We start from the raw sequence: 14,045 nt of genomic DNA on the forward strand, positions 1-14,045 counted from the left end.
TCATTATTTCATTGAATCAACTTAAGAAAGGGTAAATTATGCCATTTGTTACACAGGAAGTATTTTTTCACACAAAGGAAATCAGTAACAACAACTGAATCTGAATTCCCTGAGGTACAACCAAGAAACTCATCACCACTCATCCAGCACATGAAATGGTAAAGCAGCAATAAATTAAACAGGTAATCATCAAGAACTCTGAGCATCGTGGCAGCTGTACCAGTTGAGTTCCACTTGTGATCACCCCACTATGCTATGACTCCTCTAAAAGGACCTGCAACCTCAATTGAAACAACTTGACATAGTAATAACTCTGTCCCAGAATTTGTCTGATTATTGCAATTTCATAACCCAATTTTATTTACTTTTCTGCACATGCAAGTTTTACTTTAAAGGAAATAAAAGTGGTGGAAAGATGTCCATACCTCTTGCAACTCCAGAAGGCGCTCCAGTTTAATGGCATTTGCACATATCTAGAGATTACAAAAGGACTCACCTAAAATTAACACATGATCATACATCTTAAAAGTTTAACCACCATCGCTGAAACACAGTTGCAATAAGCTCATTTTACAGACAAAAGAATACTATTCTCAAAGACCTTTACAAGACAAAAGCTGAAGAAAAAGGTAACACAAAAGCATTTTCTATAACACATAGATAACTTATTTAAAGAAAATATTCAAAGATTAGGCAAAGATTTATGATCACTGAAGATGTCACACTACTTTTATTTCTTACCATGAGAACTTGTATGACAGTAGCAGCGTCTCAAATACAGTAACTGGGAAAGCAGTCTCACATCTTTAAGGAGGTGTGCAAGTGCTTTTCAAATCACTATGAAACCACAATAACATATAAAAGTCCAGAAATAAAGAACTAGTTTCCAGGACACACTGGTATAACTATAGCTGGGGAAGTCTGCATGTGAAATGAGTCGTAACCTTGTGACTTACTAATGGACTGTTTATGGAAATACTTTTCTCAACAAGTTAATATTTTACTAGGTACTGGAGTGACCTGGCTGTGAACTAGAAGCTGAAGACTCATGTCTTCATTGTGACCCACTGAATTAATTGCTACATTAAAATGTCAGGCGACCTGGGACAAGCAAAGGGTGACAGAGCCCCAAGTCCATGCAGACATCAGAAACAAAACATGCCTTTGAAACGTTGGAACAAGGCTGATTGCAGCCCAGGACCAGAGAAGAACACACTGTCACGTAATCCTGTCCTGGAAAACCAAAAGGCATTTGCATAGTCAGCCTCAGAAACACTCAGATATGTAACACAAACTCTATCATTTTGAATACTCTCCACAGGGAAGGTGACCACTTTCAGAAGACACACTTCCCATACCTACTTAGGGTTAAGTATTAGCCAGCCAGTCATGCACCTACACAAAATTAGAAACAAGCTGCTGTATGAATATGGAATAGCAGCATTCTCAATTCTCATTCCTTGGCTGCCCGCTCACAACTACTGAAGAACTAATGCAGTTACACAGAAAGAGTTAACAATTTTAAATCCTGTAATTATAGATTATTTTAGCAAGTGCAAATAAGTATACAGTAGCCCAACAAATCCTTATCAAAAGTCACCATGGTAAGAACTAACCACTTCCCTTGTGAGAGCCAGCTTCATCCCCTCCCAGTTATAAAAACATGCCATTTATTTGAACATAGAAAGGGAGTATGCTAGACCCATATTGTCTCATTTCCTATTTCCTTTTAAGTATCAAAATGCAGGTCTTTTCACAATGAGATTCAAAAATGCAATGAAGCATACATTCTTCAGAAGATAAAGTGAAATGCTAGATCTCTAAATGAACTTAAGGGGGGGAAAAAACAGTAAGTTCTACAGAGCTTTTTTCCTCCTCCAAAATGATTATAAAGAAACATGAGGAAAGATTGGGCAGACTGACAGTTAAGAAAAATGCCAACCTTGCCCAATAATAATTACACTGCAAAGTTTGACTGCGTAATTATTTGTGGTTTCAAGCAAAAACCAGTGGTTTAAAAAATGTTAATAGCACAAAATACATATGCCTGCTCTGCACCTCCACCAAATCAGAAATTTATCATCATGTCTGATGCACAAATATTTTGATATCTAGAGGCAATGGTGCCTTCTCAAGCAGAGATTAACTGACAATACTTAATGAAAAACAGAGCCTATCCTTCCTAAGGCACCAGCTCCCATAACATGAGCTGGGCTCTCCCCACAGAGGGGAGACAGAACAGAGCTGGTTCTAAGGAGTATAACCAGTAGAGCTCTTTCTCACAGATGACATGTCACATCTCTGAAAATGCTGTTATAGTATAAATCAGTTCTCCATCTGTTTTTGGCTTTGTTCCAATCCACTATGCTTACTTACTAGTTGTGCAAATCCAAGCTTTAGCACTTTTGGCTTTATGAGCAGAGAAACTTAATGTAGCTTTTGTACCAAGGCTAACCAGAGAAGGCATATTTATTTAGTAGTCTTTCCCCCTCACAAACATTAACAGAGCAGACCTGAATTACTTCCCAATAAGCTGGACGAAACAAACTTGTTTTTTTTTCAAAACCTTACAGCTCTGTAAATACAGCTATCAATAGCTAAAGGTCCTAGGCACATAAAAGAAACAGGTTTACTTTAGACCACTTTCACCATTATATCTTTGAATCAAGATTTTAATCATGACAACCCATGAGTTTTTTAGATATTTAACAAAGTAATATGCATCAAAACACTATCAGCTTAGCCTAGGCAAAAGCGACTTAAGTATGATAGTAGAACCACACATTCCTATGCAGAGATTCTTGCAGTTTGTAGCACATACTATACTAGCAGATGTTGCATCCTTCTTTTCCCCCTGAAAGTCTATAGAGGTACATAGTGCCTAAAGCACCAAAAGCAGTCCAGCCTGCTAACTTTATAAGTCCTGGAAGTTTTATGTAGCTGAGTGCCACAGGGTGTAAAGAACTTACCTAGCCACTGTGAATACAACAGGTATGGTATCTGCTTCCAGCTGCTACAAAGAGCTGATGAGCAGAGAAAACTAGCTCAGAACCCTGATAGAGTCACATGTAACTCCCAGGTGGGCACAGTGGTTTTTCCTCTGAAATGGAAATTATGTTTCAAACAAAACCCACACTAGCTAGTCACATACTCAGTGATAAATGCCGTGCTTTACTTCATACTAAGGCACCAAAATATGATAGATACAAATGAAGTGAACACTTGCTCAAAAGAAAAGCCTATAAGGCTCCACCACTGTTTAAGGTTTTTGCTAGAGGCTCACTTACAAGATTAAAATCTGAGTTTTTTTCTAAGTCCTAGCTATTTATGGCTATTTATATCTTAACTACTTACGCACATGCAAGAACATTAAACCCATTGAAATTCTAATGCACACAGCTAAGCTGTTTCCTGGGAAGAAATACTTTCAAAAAATTATTTGTCAAATAAGAAAAAGTGAGAGCCGTATTTTGATGAATCTCCTATGGAACTCTATCTACAAGACAGAAATTGGCAGATTTCCTACTAGTTCCCCTTGCTAGTTCCTCAACAGTCCACCCGGTAGGTTGAAAGGAAGCCAAAAATCCAAAAGCTCTGGCTGCGCTCTCCCCTGCGGTCTTGATTCCCAGGGTCTACAAGTGGCTTGCCCTGGCACTGGACCTATATTCTCATTTGCAGTCAAAATTAAGAAATGCAATTCATATGCAGCTGATTTCAAAATGTCAAAGCAATTCTTCTCCACTTGCCTTTGCTGGGCATCCTCACCAGCAGCAGCAAACTGTAAAACACTGCCACAAACAAGCAACTCAGAGCAGGTCAGGACAAGCAAACAGTAGAGCATACTAATTTACTGCTGAGACACCAGGGAGAATTAAATACTTCAGCAAATTTACTGGGACAAGACAGTTTACCATTGTACCTGAACATGCTGGAACTTAACCATATGCTTAAAAGACAAATCTGACAATACAGTAGCACCGTTCTGCTTAGCATACATACACTTAACTTTTCATAAAGAGCTAATCTGTATTTCAAGATTTTCAATATAAATCATGATTTCAAGATCAAGTATAACTGTACTTCAAATGCATTTAGAAAGACAGAGTAAGCAGTTCCATTAGTTTACTATCATAAATTAAGGCTTGGTTAAATACACTATTTTTCTGAGAAATGCCAGTTTTCAGAAAGGTTTGTGAAGTTATTATAAACTGTATCCCAAAGAGCAACAGCCAAGGAAAGTTACTGTCACTGTTTTATTTGGAAGAGACAGTAAACATTCGAATGAGATGTCATCGAGACCTTTTTCATGGACATGTCAACGGGCAATGTTCAGATCAAATCTTTCCAACTTTTTTTCTTTTTTTTTTCTTCAGAAAGAAGTCCATCTTCTACTGCATAAAAGGATCTGCAGGATGGTCTGGGAGTCTGCAAATCCTGACTTCTCTCCTTTTGTGGAATGAACCCCCCCCCCCACCCCCCCCGACTGAGGAATTCTTTTTGACTAAAATAATGAGCATCTCAGGTACAGGGAATGCTTCATGTTTTGGTTTTTTATATATATATATTAGTACTCTGGTTCTTTCTAAGTCTTTTACCTATATTTCCCATTCCTAAAGAGTTAACTTGGACTCACTGGGCTTTGAAGTATCTATACAAGGAAAAAAGCATTCTTTTTCGAAATTGAATCCTTTGCTACCAGAAATATAGCAGAAATGAGGGACAACAGTAGTCACATTGAACAGAGGATATGGCATGCAGCATAAGCCAGTGCAATGACCAGGCACAAATCCCCAAGTCGAACACTTTGTCAATCCATACTTTCCTCACTCAGCTTGCTGAATGTATCAGCGTATGCTGGTTTACCATGCTGAACACATCCTTACATGAAAGCACCTTACAACTTTGAGAAGATGGAAGACATTTTAGTTTAATTTAAAAAATTATTATTTTATTATATGCCCTCTTACCACAAAAAGGGGCACTCAGTCTGCATGTAAATTTTCACAGTGAGAGAAACCAAGTACATCAAACTTTTCCACACTGGTTTGGCAAAAGGCATTTCTAAAATGACAACCCTGAAGGCCACCTGCATTGCTCTCTGCCACAGCTCTGCATGGCTTAAGGTGGCTCATTTCATGCTTTCTTGACCACAAGGCTGGAGGGGAGGTGAAGCAGGAGCTTCCCCTCCCTCTTCTCGTACTACTGGTTTAAGGCAACTGCAGAACAATCTGCATGTCTTTAAGATCTCTTTTCCATGTACCCCTGCTCTTCCTCCCAAATGCCTCTGGGAAGGGTAAGAAACATGCAGTTGCAACTCAAGAGTAACTTCTCCAGGGAAAAAACGCTGATTTAGTTAATTTCAGGAAGATGTTTGAGGAAGTGTGTAAACAAGGCTGTGTGGAGCAGAACGTCCGGGGCCACCAGCCCCAGCCCTAACCGCAGAGGTTCAAAGAGAAAGCAAGTTATCCTGGTTACTGTGACCCTGCCAGAAACCACCAACCACCCCTGGCAGGTAGATAGTGAAGAGCTTGGCTGCATTTCCTGGGCATTACAGCAAAAGTTTCCACACCAGGAAAACCTAATAGAAACCCCAAAGCCTCGCACTTCCTACAGGCTAGAACATTTAATTTGCCTGCAGAGATCAGGAGACCTACTATATTAAGCTGTTCACAACAAATCAATGCAGAATTTTCAGTTAAAACCTCCCCCCAAAAAATCAATGTTAATTCTATCTTTACAGGAGAAGCCATTTTCTGGATCTATATGGAGGCATTAATGAATTATCTTTTCTAAAAATAAACATGCATATTAGTACAATTTCAATAGTAACTCCATCCAGCTCCACACAATTAAGAAACCAGCTCTTCACACTTCCATTTCAAGTGTGAACTATGACAGAACTTCACCCAACTAGAGAAGCCATTCCCTATGTTTTACTTATATGAATAATCTAACAAAATATGTAATACAGATCCTTAATACAGAAGATCCTTTCCAAGTTTTTAAGAATACATTAACACTGTCCCAGCAAGCTTCCATGCCAGTCAAAACTGCAATAATTTCTTACATTAAGCAAAGAAATCTGTAATCGTAGCTTAGACTTCTGTAGAGGCATTTCCTTTATTGAAATAACAAACATTTCAGGTCTTTATTTATGGAAAGATTTAAGACACTAATTATAGAACTAATGCTAAAGTTCTATGAAAAAAAAGATTGAAATGACTATTAATATCAGACCTTGCAACTCTATCATCTACAACCATGAAAGGAGTAATAAAATTAAAAAAAAGTAAAATACTGATAAACAGAGAAATTGTTCCTGACTATGCAGGAATTTTCAAACTATACACCCAGCAACCAGAAATTAAAAGTACTGTCATAATTCAGAGCAATTAGAATATTGTCTTAGCCATGGTGGTAAACAAACACTAGCCTGTTAGACTGTCCTAATCTGACAAGCTCAATAAACTATATACGAACTGCAAACTGGATGTCACTGCAAGTTTCACACAGAATCCCACAGACTCACCACACCTTTGATGGATATTTATATTTTTGTATACATCTCCAAATGTAGAGCATTTACATATTATCTGAGGGAGAAATATCATCCACTGAGCTTGGAAGCCTCCCTTTTATAGAATACTAGAATTTTAAAATAAAATTGCGCAGGCATTTTATCAGCAGTAGAATGTGAAGTAACACAAAATTTGTGTAAAAAACCCCAAAATTGTTTCTCACTTTGTTTTCACAAATTTTGGTTAGAGGGTTTTTTCCCTCCAGCATTTTAAATATTTAGACCAAGCTCTTCCAGCATCTGAAAGGAACAGCCCTGGAGATAGAAATATGACAGTTATACAGGACTGCAAAATTTATCAGGGTGTAAGACAGTATTTCAGAGAAATAAGTACTGAAATATAAGCACACCTTTGAGGGTGAACTACCAGCTCCCAAAAGCACCTGATCATCACTGCTGACAGCTAATAAGAACTCATTTCAGTTTGCTCAAAAGCAAGATGACTGGAGGCTCAAGAACAGGATGGGGAAGAGCTCAGAAAACAAGATGTCAGATGTGGTCAGATGTCAGTGAGGTCAAGCAGATGCAACTCTCTTCCCAGCATTCTATTTCTACCTTCCACAGTGACCCTGGGCAAGTTACAAGGAGCTGCACTATCAAGAACAGGATGAAATCTATTGATGAGAAATAGTAGGAAAGAACTGAAGTTGTCCAGCATAATAATCACATTAGCAGTCATTTAACTACCAATTAGAATACTAGGACAAGAGAGATGAGAACTGACAGTATTATGCTATATTGCCATGAATGACTTGAATAACTTACACTTCAGGGACACGAATGAAAAATATGGAGATAGTGTGAAACAAAGATAGACTGACTTGAATTACAGTTTAATCTCAGAAATGGGAATATTCAATGACATTTTAAGTTTAAAGAAAAATGCCAGTTTTTGCAAATATCTTAAAATCTTCACATGTTGAACACTATTGAAACCATTAGACATTACTAATCCAAAAAAGAGAGGGAGTGATGTCTCTATCACCTTTTATTAAGACAATTTGAAAACTATTTTATCATATTCCAGGCAGAAGGTAAATAATTTCCAATTTCAAATTGCTCTTAAGTAGCAAGTAAATAGAGCTGCTGTGTTCTCAGGATATTTTACAGCCAAGATTAAACAAAACTGATCTTCTAAAAGCACACAAACAAACAAACAAACAACACCAACAAAATAAAGCAAACAAAAACCACTCAAAACTCAGCAAAAACACAAACCTAAAACCTACAAGCCAGGAAACAGTCCAAAACAAAAAACCCACAAACTCCCAACCCCCCCCCCCAAAAAAAAAAAAAACAAAAAAAATAAACAAAGCACACCAAAACCTCCTCAAAACTCCAATCATACAGGAAAAAAATACTCAAGACACTTAGCACCAACCAGAATTCTCCAGTTCTACTCGTGTAGTGCTGTGAGACTGGAAAGCGGAAACAACCCCGCAGGCAATGCACTCAGCCTCTGGGCGAAGATAAAACGGCACGGTAGCAACAGAAAGCAACTCTCCACTTAACCACGTTCTCCTACTCACACACAGACAAGTAATGAAGCCCTTTAAAAGCCTTTCTGTCCACTCTGCCTGAAGCGAAAGAATGAAATGCAATTTTAGAGCTTTAAGTGAACACACAGCAGATAAAATGTAAATTAAGAATGACCCTCAAGTCTCTGCAGAGAATCCTCTGAGAACACTCAGATTAGGCTTGGAAACTCAGAACTCAAACCAGATCCGCCCTCTTATTATCACTTCTGCTAAAAACTAGCTTTACAAGTTTGTTTAAAAAACAGCTACATAGCAACATATAATTTGTATTTTAAACAAGCTTAAGCCAAGTTTCACCAATACTGGAAGCCAGTGAAAGCCAACAGAAGCATTCCCACAGTCATTCCACCCACAGATACTTGTTTCTACTTCTGCCTCATGGTCCCCTGCAGCAGCATAAATCACTCCATAGCTGCAACATTACTTTTGAAAGTGCTAGTACACTAAAGGGTCTAGTGAAGTTCAAATCCATCATACAGAAGGAAAAACTGGTCTTCAAATCTTGTGCTCTACATGTTCGACCTTTGGGTAAAATGTCTACACACAGGTATTGCACTGAGCAGTACTTAAACTCCGAGTGACAGTAGAGACTGAACCTTTAGTATCACTAAATCCAATGAGACAGAAAGCTCCAGATTAGTTAGTTACAATCTATTTACTTTGCACAGGAACAAAGAAACTGCCATACCAGATCAGACCATTTAAGCAGAACCCTACAACTTGCAATAACTAAGAGTGATAAAAATCAGACATGGTAGAGGGTGACCCTCTTCCAAAAGTACTCCCAAGCCACAGAGCACAGAAGAGGTAGAAAGGCAGTCTTCTCTCACTGCAGTATCCACTCAAAATGGATGCAGAAAATTCGGTGGCTTATTTACACAGATGGATATAAACATCCAGCATTAGAGACTTAGATAAAATACATAATTATATTTTACCTTAGCTGTGAATAGCATAAACAACAATAAGTTATATTTTTTACCCTAGCTACATTCTGACAGGAACAGAGAAAGTTAGCATTTCAGTGGCAGAAAAATCCTTGGCCATGCTGTGTGATTACTGTAGGTGCTCACCCTCTGTTCCCACTCCAACTCCCAGTGCTCTGTTAAAAGCATTTATGTCCTCCCTTGAAAGTCATGAGAGGTGCTACAAATTGATAAACTGAGCTGAAACTAGTGAGGTTTTACAAGTACACTTGTACATATAGACAAAACATCTGTTTTGCAGTCTGACTTTGGTGGCTCTAGCATCTGTCAAACAGCAACTGCAGAAAAATACAGTATAAACATCTACAAGGACAGCCTCGCAGCTGAACTATCCTAGCATATGCCTTTCCAAACATCTACTTTTCATGGAAGTCATAAAGTATGTGGTTACTGCACCCAGAAGAGATGATCTACACCATTTATTTCCTTTCGTTTTTATAGAAACATGATTACAGCAATATAAACTAATTCTGTACTTGGGGAAGTAATAAGGCATATACACCAATTTCAGACACAATCATTACTTTAATATTTGGATGTTTTAAAAGCATATTGTTAAGCTCACAGAAAAGGAGGTGCTCTTCATCTCCATGGATTTCTCTCATGCTACAAGGAATCATACTGCAGTTATCACTGAATTCACTATTTGGATCTTGTTACAAACAAAAACAATATACTGACAGTAAATAATGTATATGGGATAAGAGATCTGAAGTGTTTTATCATGGTGAAACTGCAATTCCTAGGAAAAGAGCTCCCTTCTTCTCCTATAGTGACATAAGATAGTTTACACCCTTCACTGATTTTAGTGAAGATATTCACTCTACTGCCTGACAAGCAGAATGCTTGAGAGTTTAAAGAAAAAAAAATGGTAATATTTACATCTATAATTCAACAGCAGTCAGTTTCCCTTCTCAACTTCATTTTGAGGCTCAGGAAGGTCTTCCAGCATAAACAGAAACAGAGAATCTATTTAAAAAGAAGTAACTGTAATACCAAAGAGACTGATAGGGGGACTTAGGAGCAAGCACAGTATCTTATAAATAAAAGTAGATCCTTACAGAAAAGTATAACTAACAGTATCCAAAGCCTCCCCATAAAACACTATTTAAATTATGCCTTTCAGTTTGCCTTCTAATAAATATCTGGGCAACAGCTGACCAGGCAAATTTAATGTGTATTACTGTTACATATAAATTAGTCTCTCCTCCAGATAAAACAAGCCAATATTAAAATGAAGGCAGATAGATGTTTTAGATTTTTAAACAGCTTGATAAAGTACAACTTGGTCTAATACCCATTTATTGGCAACACAGCACACAGAATTACTGAGATACTCTACATGAGCATTTATAGTATTTATATATATTTACATACATATAATTTATATATATATTTCTGAAGGACAGTTACTGTTAAAGTCCTGTATTTTCAACTGCACTTATAATAAACTCAGAGTAGACTCACTGAAATACTGAAGTGAAAAGCATTTGGCATTCAGTATTTTCTAAGATTTGTTAACATTCCTAGTCAAATAGCACAAAGCACTTACAAGTATTTTAACTTGCATACACACTCAATACACTGCTTTGCTCAAATGCAGGTCCTTAAAAGCCAGCAAAACTGTCAGTGTGAAAAGGAAAAAATTCCACAGCTGCTTTGTCATTACTGCTTGGGACCAACTACCAAGGATGGACACAGCATTTCAGCACTGATGCAAAATACATCCACCTTCCTGCACCTCTAACATCAAGCCAAACTCCCACTTGCTATCACCATGGGACTCAACTGCTTTAAACAGCTCCCTGATACAGATCCCTTTTTTACTGGAAAGCCACAAATCTTGATATAACTGTATTACAATAAACAGTCCATTATAATTTCATGACTTTATAAAAACAAAGACGGTGCTGAGAATTTATAAAAAGACAAGGCACTCACTAAAACGTGTACATAATTCCCCTTCCCTAAAACATCTATGATTTCCTGGTAATTCTTCTGTAAGTACAGAGTAATTTCTTACATGAACAACCATACCATAGCAAGTATTTTTACACTGCCCTAGGAATAGGCCAAAATCCGTCTGAATTGCTTAGAATACATATAAACATGACATTGGTTTAGAAAACTATTCTTATTAGAGTATGCCCATGGCAATTTCAGCTTTACAAAACATTCCTGATACTTGACTGACATAAGACACAACTGAAAAGAACACAGAAGTCATAAGTCCAAACAGAAATTATATTTTTATGAGGTTTAAATGATTAGCCAAACTGTAAGGCATCACTAAAATAGGTCCCTGAATGTTAATACTAAGTTCTTAAACTACAGAGTCCACATCACATCAAACTTTACAAGAGACCCCGGTGAAATTGTCATCTTCACATCAAAATTACATTGTCATACTGCAGTGCCTACACACCAGTAAGACCCAGTGACTACATGTTAAAGCTGAAACGTGTTCTGAAGCATTTAAACTGCTTCACCACGGGTGTAAATTCACTTTCATCCTGAATACTTGCACACAGGCGAAATACTGGCAGTTCACAAGAAAATGGGCTTATCAATTAATACGTATAGAAGGCAAATACGGGCTGCAAACACCAGGGTGCTGAATGCAATCACTTAAATTTATCACCTACACTAAGCCACGGCAAAATTACTTTCTCCTAGGAAAACAGACCAGGGGTAATATCTATGCTTCTAAGTCTTTCCTCTTCCTACTAAAAGAAATCAGTTCTGCGTTATTCCGAAGCTGGAAATCAGAATCTGCCTTCACAGAAGTCCTGGCCGGAGTGGAGGGGGTGGGGGGCGGTGGAATACAAATAAGATAAAGTAGAGGACTCGCTTTTTCAGCAGAGCGCCCGGGCAGCGCCCGGGAGCAGGCAGGGCAGGCGCTCAGCCGCCGCCCGCAGCCCGGCCCCGGCCCCGCGGCAGCACCGCGCCGCTCGCCCCGAGCCCCAATGGCTGCTGACACATCCGGCCCCGGCCCGCCACCGCCCCGGCTCACACTTCAAAGCCTTTCGGACTCCGGCACAAGTCAAACACAAACGCAGCCCGCAGCCAGGCGGGCCGCCCCCCGCGGCTCGGCTCCCGCGCAGCCCCGCACGGCTGACAGCTGCGGCCGGCGGGCAGCCCGGCCCGGCCGCGTCCCTCCCTCCGCCGCGTACCAGGTGCCCCGGGGGAAAGCGGGCGAGTTCAGCCCGCCGCGCCCCAGCGCTGCGCCCCGCGGCGGCTCCCGCCGCCCCCGCATCCGCTGCCGGCCCGCGGCCAGGAGGGAACGGGGCGCCGTTGCCCGCCCCGAGCCCCGTCCGCGGGAACAGCACCGACGCCGCCGCTGTCACGCAGCGCCCGCCGGGACCGACCCCTGCCCGCCCCTCACCTCGCGGCCGGGGACGGCTCCATCCTCCGCTCGGCGGCGGGGTCCGTCCCCGCCAGGCTCCCCGCCGGCAGCGGCTCCAGAAGCTCGGCGCAGCGGCTGGGGGAGGCAGCCGGGCTGGCGGGGCTGGAGCGCGGCGGCCCGGGCAGGTAGTGGAGCAGCAGCGTCTCGGGGGGCTCCGGCGAGGAGGAGGAGGAAGAGGAGGAGGCGGCCGGGGCGGCGGCGAGGAAGAGGGGCGCCTCCGGCAGCCGGTCCAGCTCCACGCTCCGCACTTTGCGCAGCTGCTTCCGTCTCCAGTCAGAGCGCTGTTCCCGGCAGCCGCCGCCGCCCGCCTCCCGCAAGAGCCCCCCGCCGCTCCCGGCGACGCTCCCCGCCACCGCGCCGCCCCTCAGGCTCTCGCAGGCGGCGGCGGCGGCCGCCTCCGCGCCGCCGCCCGAGGATAATCCCGATGACGAGGCGCGATCCCCCGCCGCCGCCGCCATTTTCTCTGTCGGGTCACATCGGGCTCCCGAGCACCGGGGGCCGCCGGCGGACAGCGCGCTGCGCAAACGGCGCCGCCTGCGCAAATGGCGTAGGGCGGGGGCGGACGGCGGGCGCGGATTGGCGGCGGCGGGCGCCGGGGGCGGGGCCGCGCCCGTAGGTGCCGCGGGGCCGCGCCCCGCCCGCCCCCGCGCAGGTGTCGGGGCGGGGAGGGAGCGCGCGGGAGCGCGCCTGCCGCCGCTGCTCCGCAGCGCTGGGGCCGGGGCCGGGGCCGGACGCGGTCCGTCCGTGCGGCCGAGCCGAGCCCGGGAGCCGGTGGAGGCGCCAAGCGGGGAGCGCGGCCCCGCCCCCACCGACCCTCCCCACGTGCGGGAGCGAGGCGGAGGCTCCGGTGGCCCCGGGCGGGGTACGGCCGGCCGGGCTGGGCTGGGCTCCCCCGGGCGAGGCGCGGAGAAGCCTTTGCCGGGTCTCGGAGCGCTCCCGGCGCGCTGCCCCGTGATCTGAGCCGCGGCTCTCCCCAGCATTTCGCCGGCAGCCGGCGAGCGGCGGCGGGAGCGGGGCGCCCGCGCTGCCTCGCTGCGCGCAGCCGGGGAATCGCCTCTACAAAGTGCCCCGGCTCACCTGGTCGTCCCTCGCTGGACTCAGTAGGAAATCACACGCACATCCTCGCTCGTAGCCTCCGCGCGTCCTGCTGCGGGCTGCCCTCAGTTGGCCGGCGCCTCTCGCCCCGTCCTCAGGTGTTTGTCCATGTCTGTAAAGGACGGAGAAGCGTTACTGTCCCGCCGGAGCGCAGCCGCCTCCATGCGTGCGCAGGAATGCACATGTAGCTGGGGTTATAGCCTGCCGCGCTCACCTACCGCCGCCGCTGTTTCCCGAGAGACTGCGAGAGAGAAGAAATGCAGGAGACATCACATGACCCCAGCCTTAGGGAGGTTCAAGTAAATTTTCTACTTGCCGGGTTTTCACTCGACCATACTGGGGTGGTTTTGCTTTCTGATCCGAGATGAGAAGAGGGAAAATGAATGCGTATTAGGTTGTTTTCAGGATGGTGTGATTTTTAGATACAGTAGAAGTCACACAGT

The 14,045-nt window shown here is 43.3% G+C and overlaps 1 protein-coding gene across 2 annotated transcripts in view; it reads right to left on the reverse strand.

Moving 5' to 3' along the window:
• Nucleotides 1-13,730, reverse strand: part of MAP3K1 (mitogen-activated protein kinase kinase kinase 1) — a 56,535-nt gene extending 42,805 nt beyond the window's left edge. The window contains exon 1 of one of the 2 annotated variants that reach the window (XM_079330684.1): nucleotides 13,585-13,730. Coding sequence is in view for 1 of the 2 variants with exons in the window: in XM_079330683.1 (XP_079186809.1) it covers nucleotides 12,487-12,965 (479 nt within the window). In the remaining variant the exon portion in view is untranslated. Of the gene's footprint in view, nucleotides 1-12,486; nucleotides 13,067-13,584 lie in introns of those variants that run through there. The other variant, XM_079330683.1, reaches the window with a different exon arrangement.
• Between the last annotated feature and the right edge of the window lie 315 nt (nucleotides 13,731-14,045).

This window comes from Erithacus rubecula (genome assembly GCF_903797595.1).
Source record: "Erithacus rubecula genome assembly, chromosome: Z".
Classification (NCBI taxonomy): Eukaryota; Metazoa; Chordata; class Aves; order Passeriformes; family Muscicapidae; genus Erithacus; species Erithacus rubecula.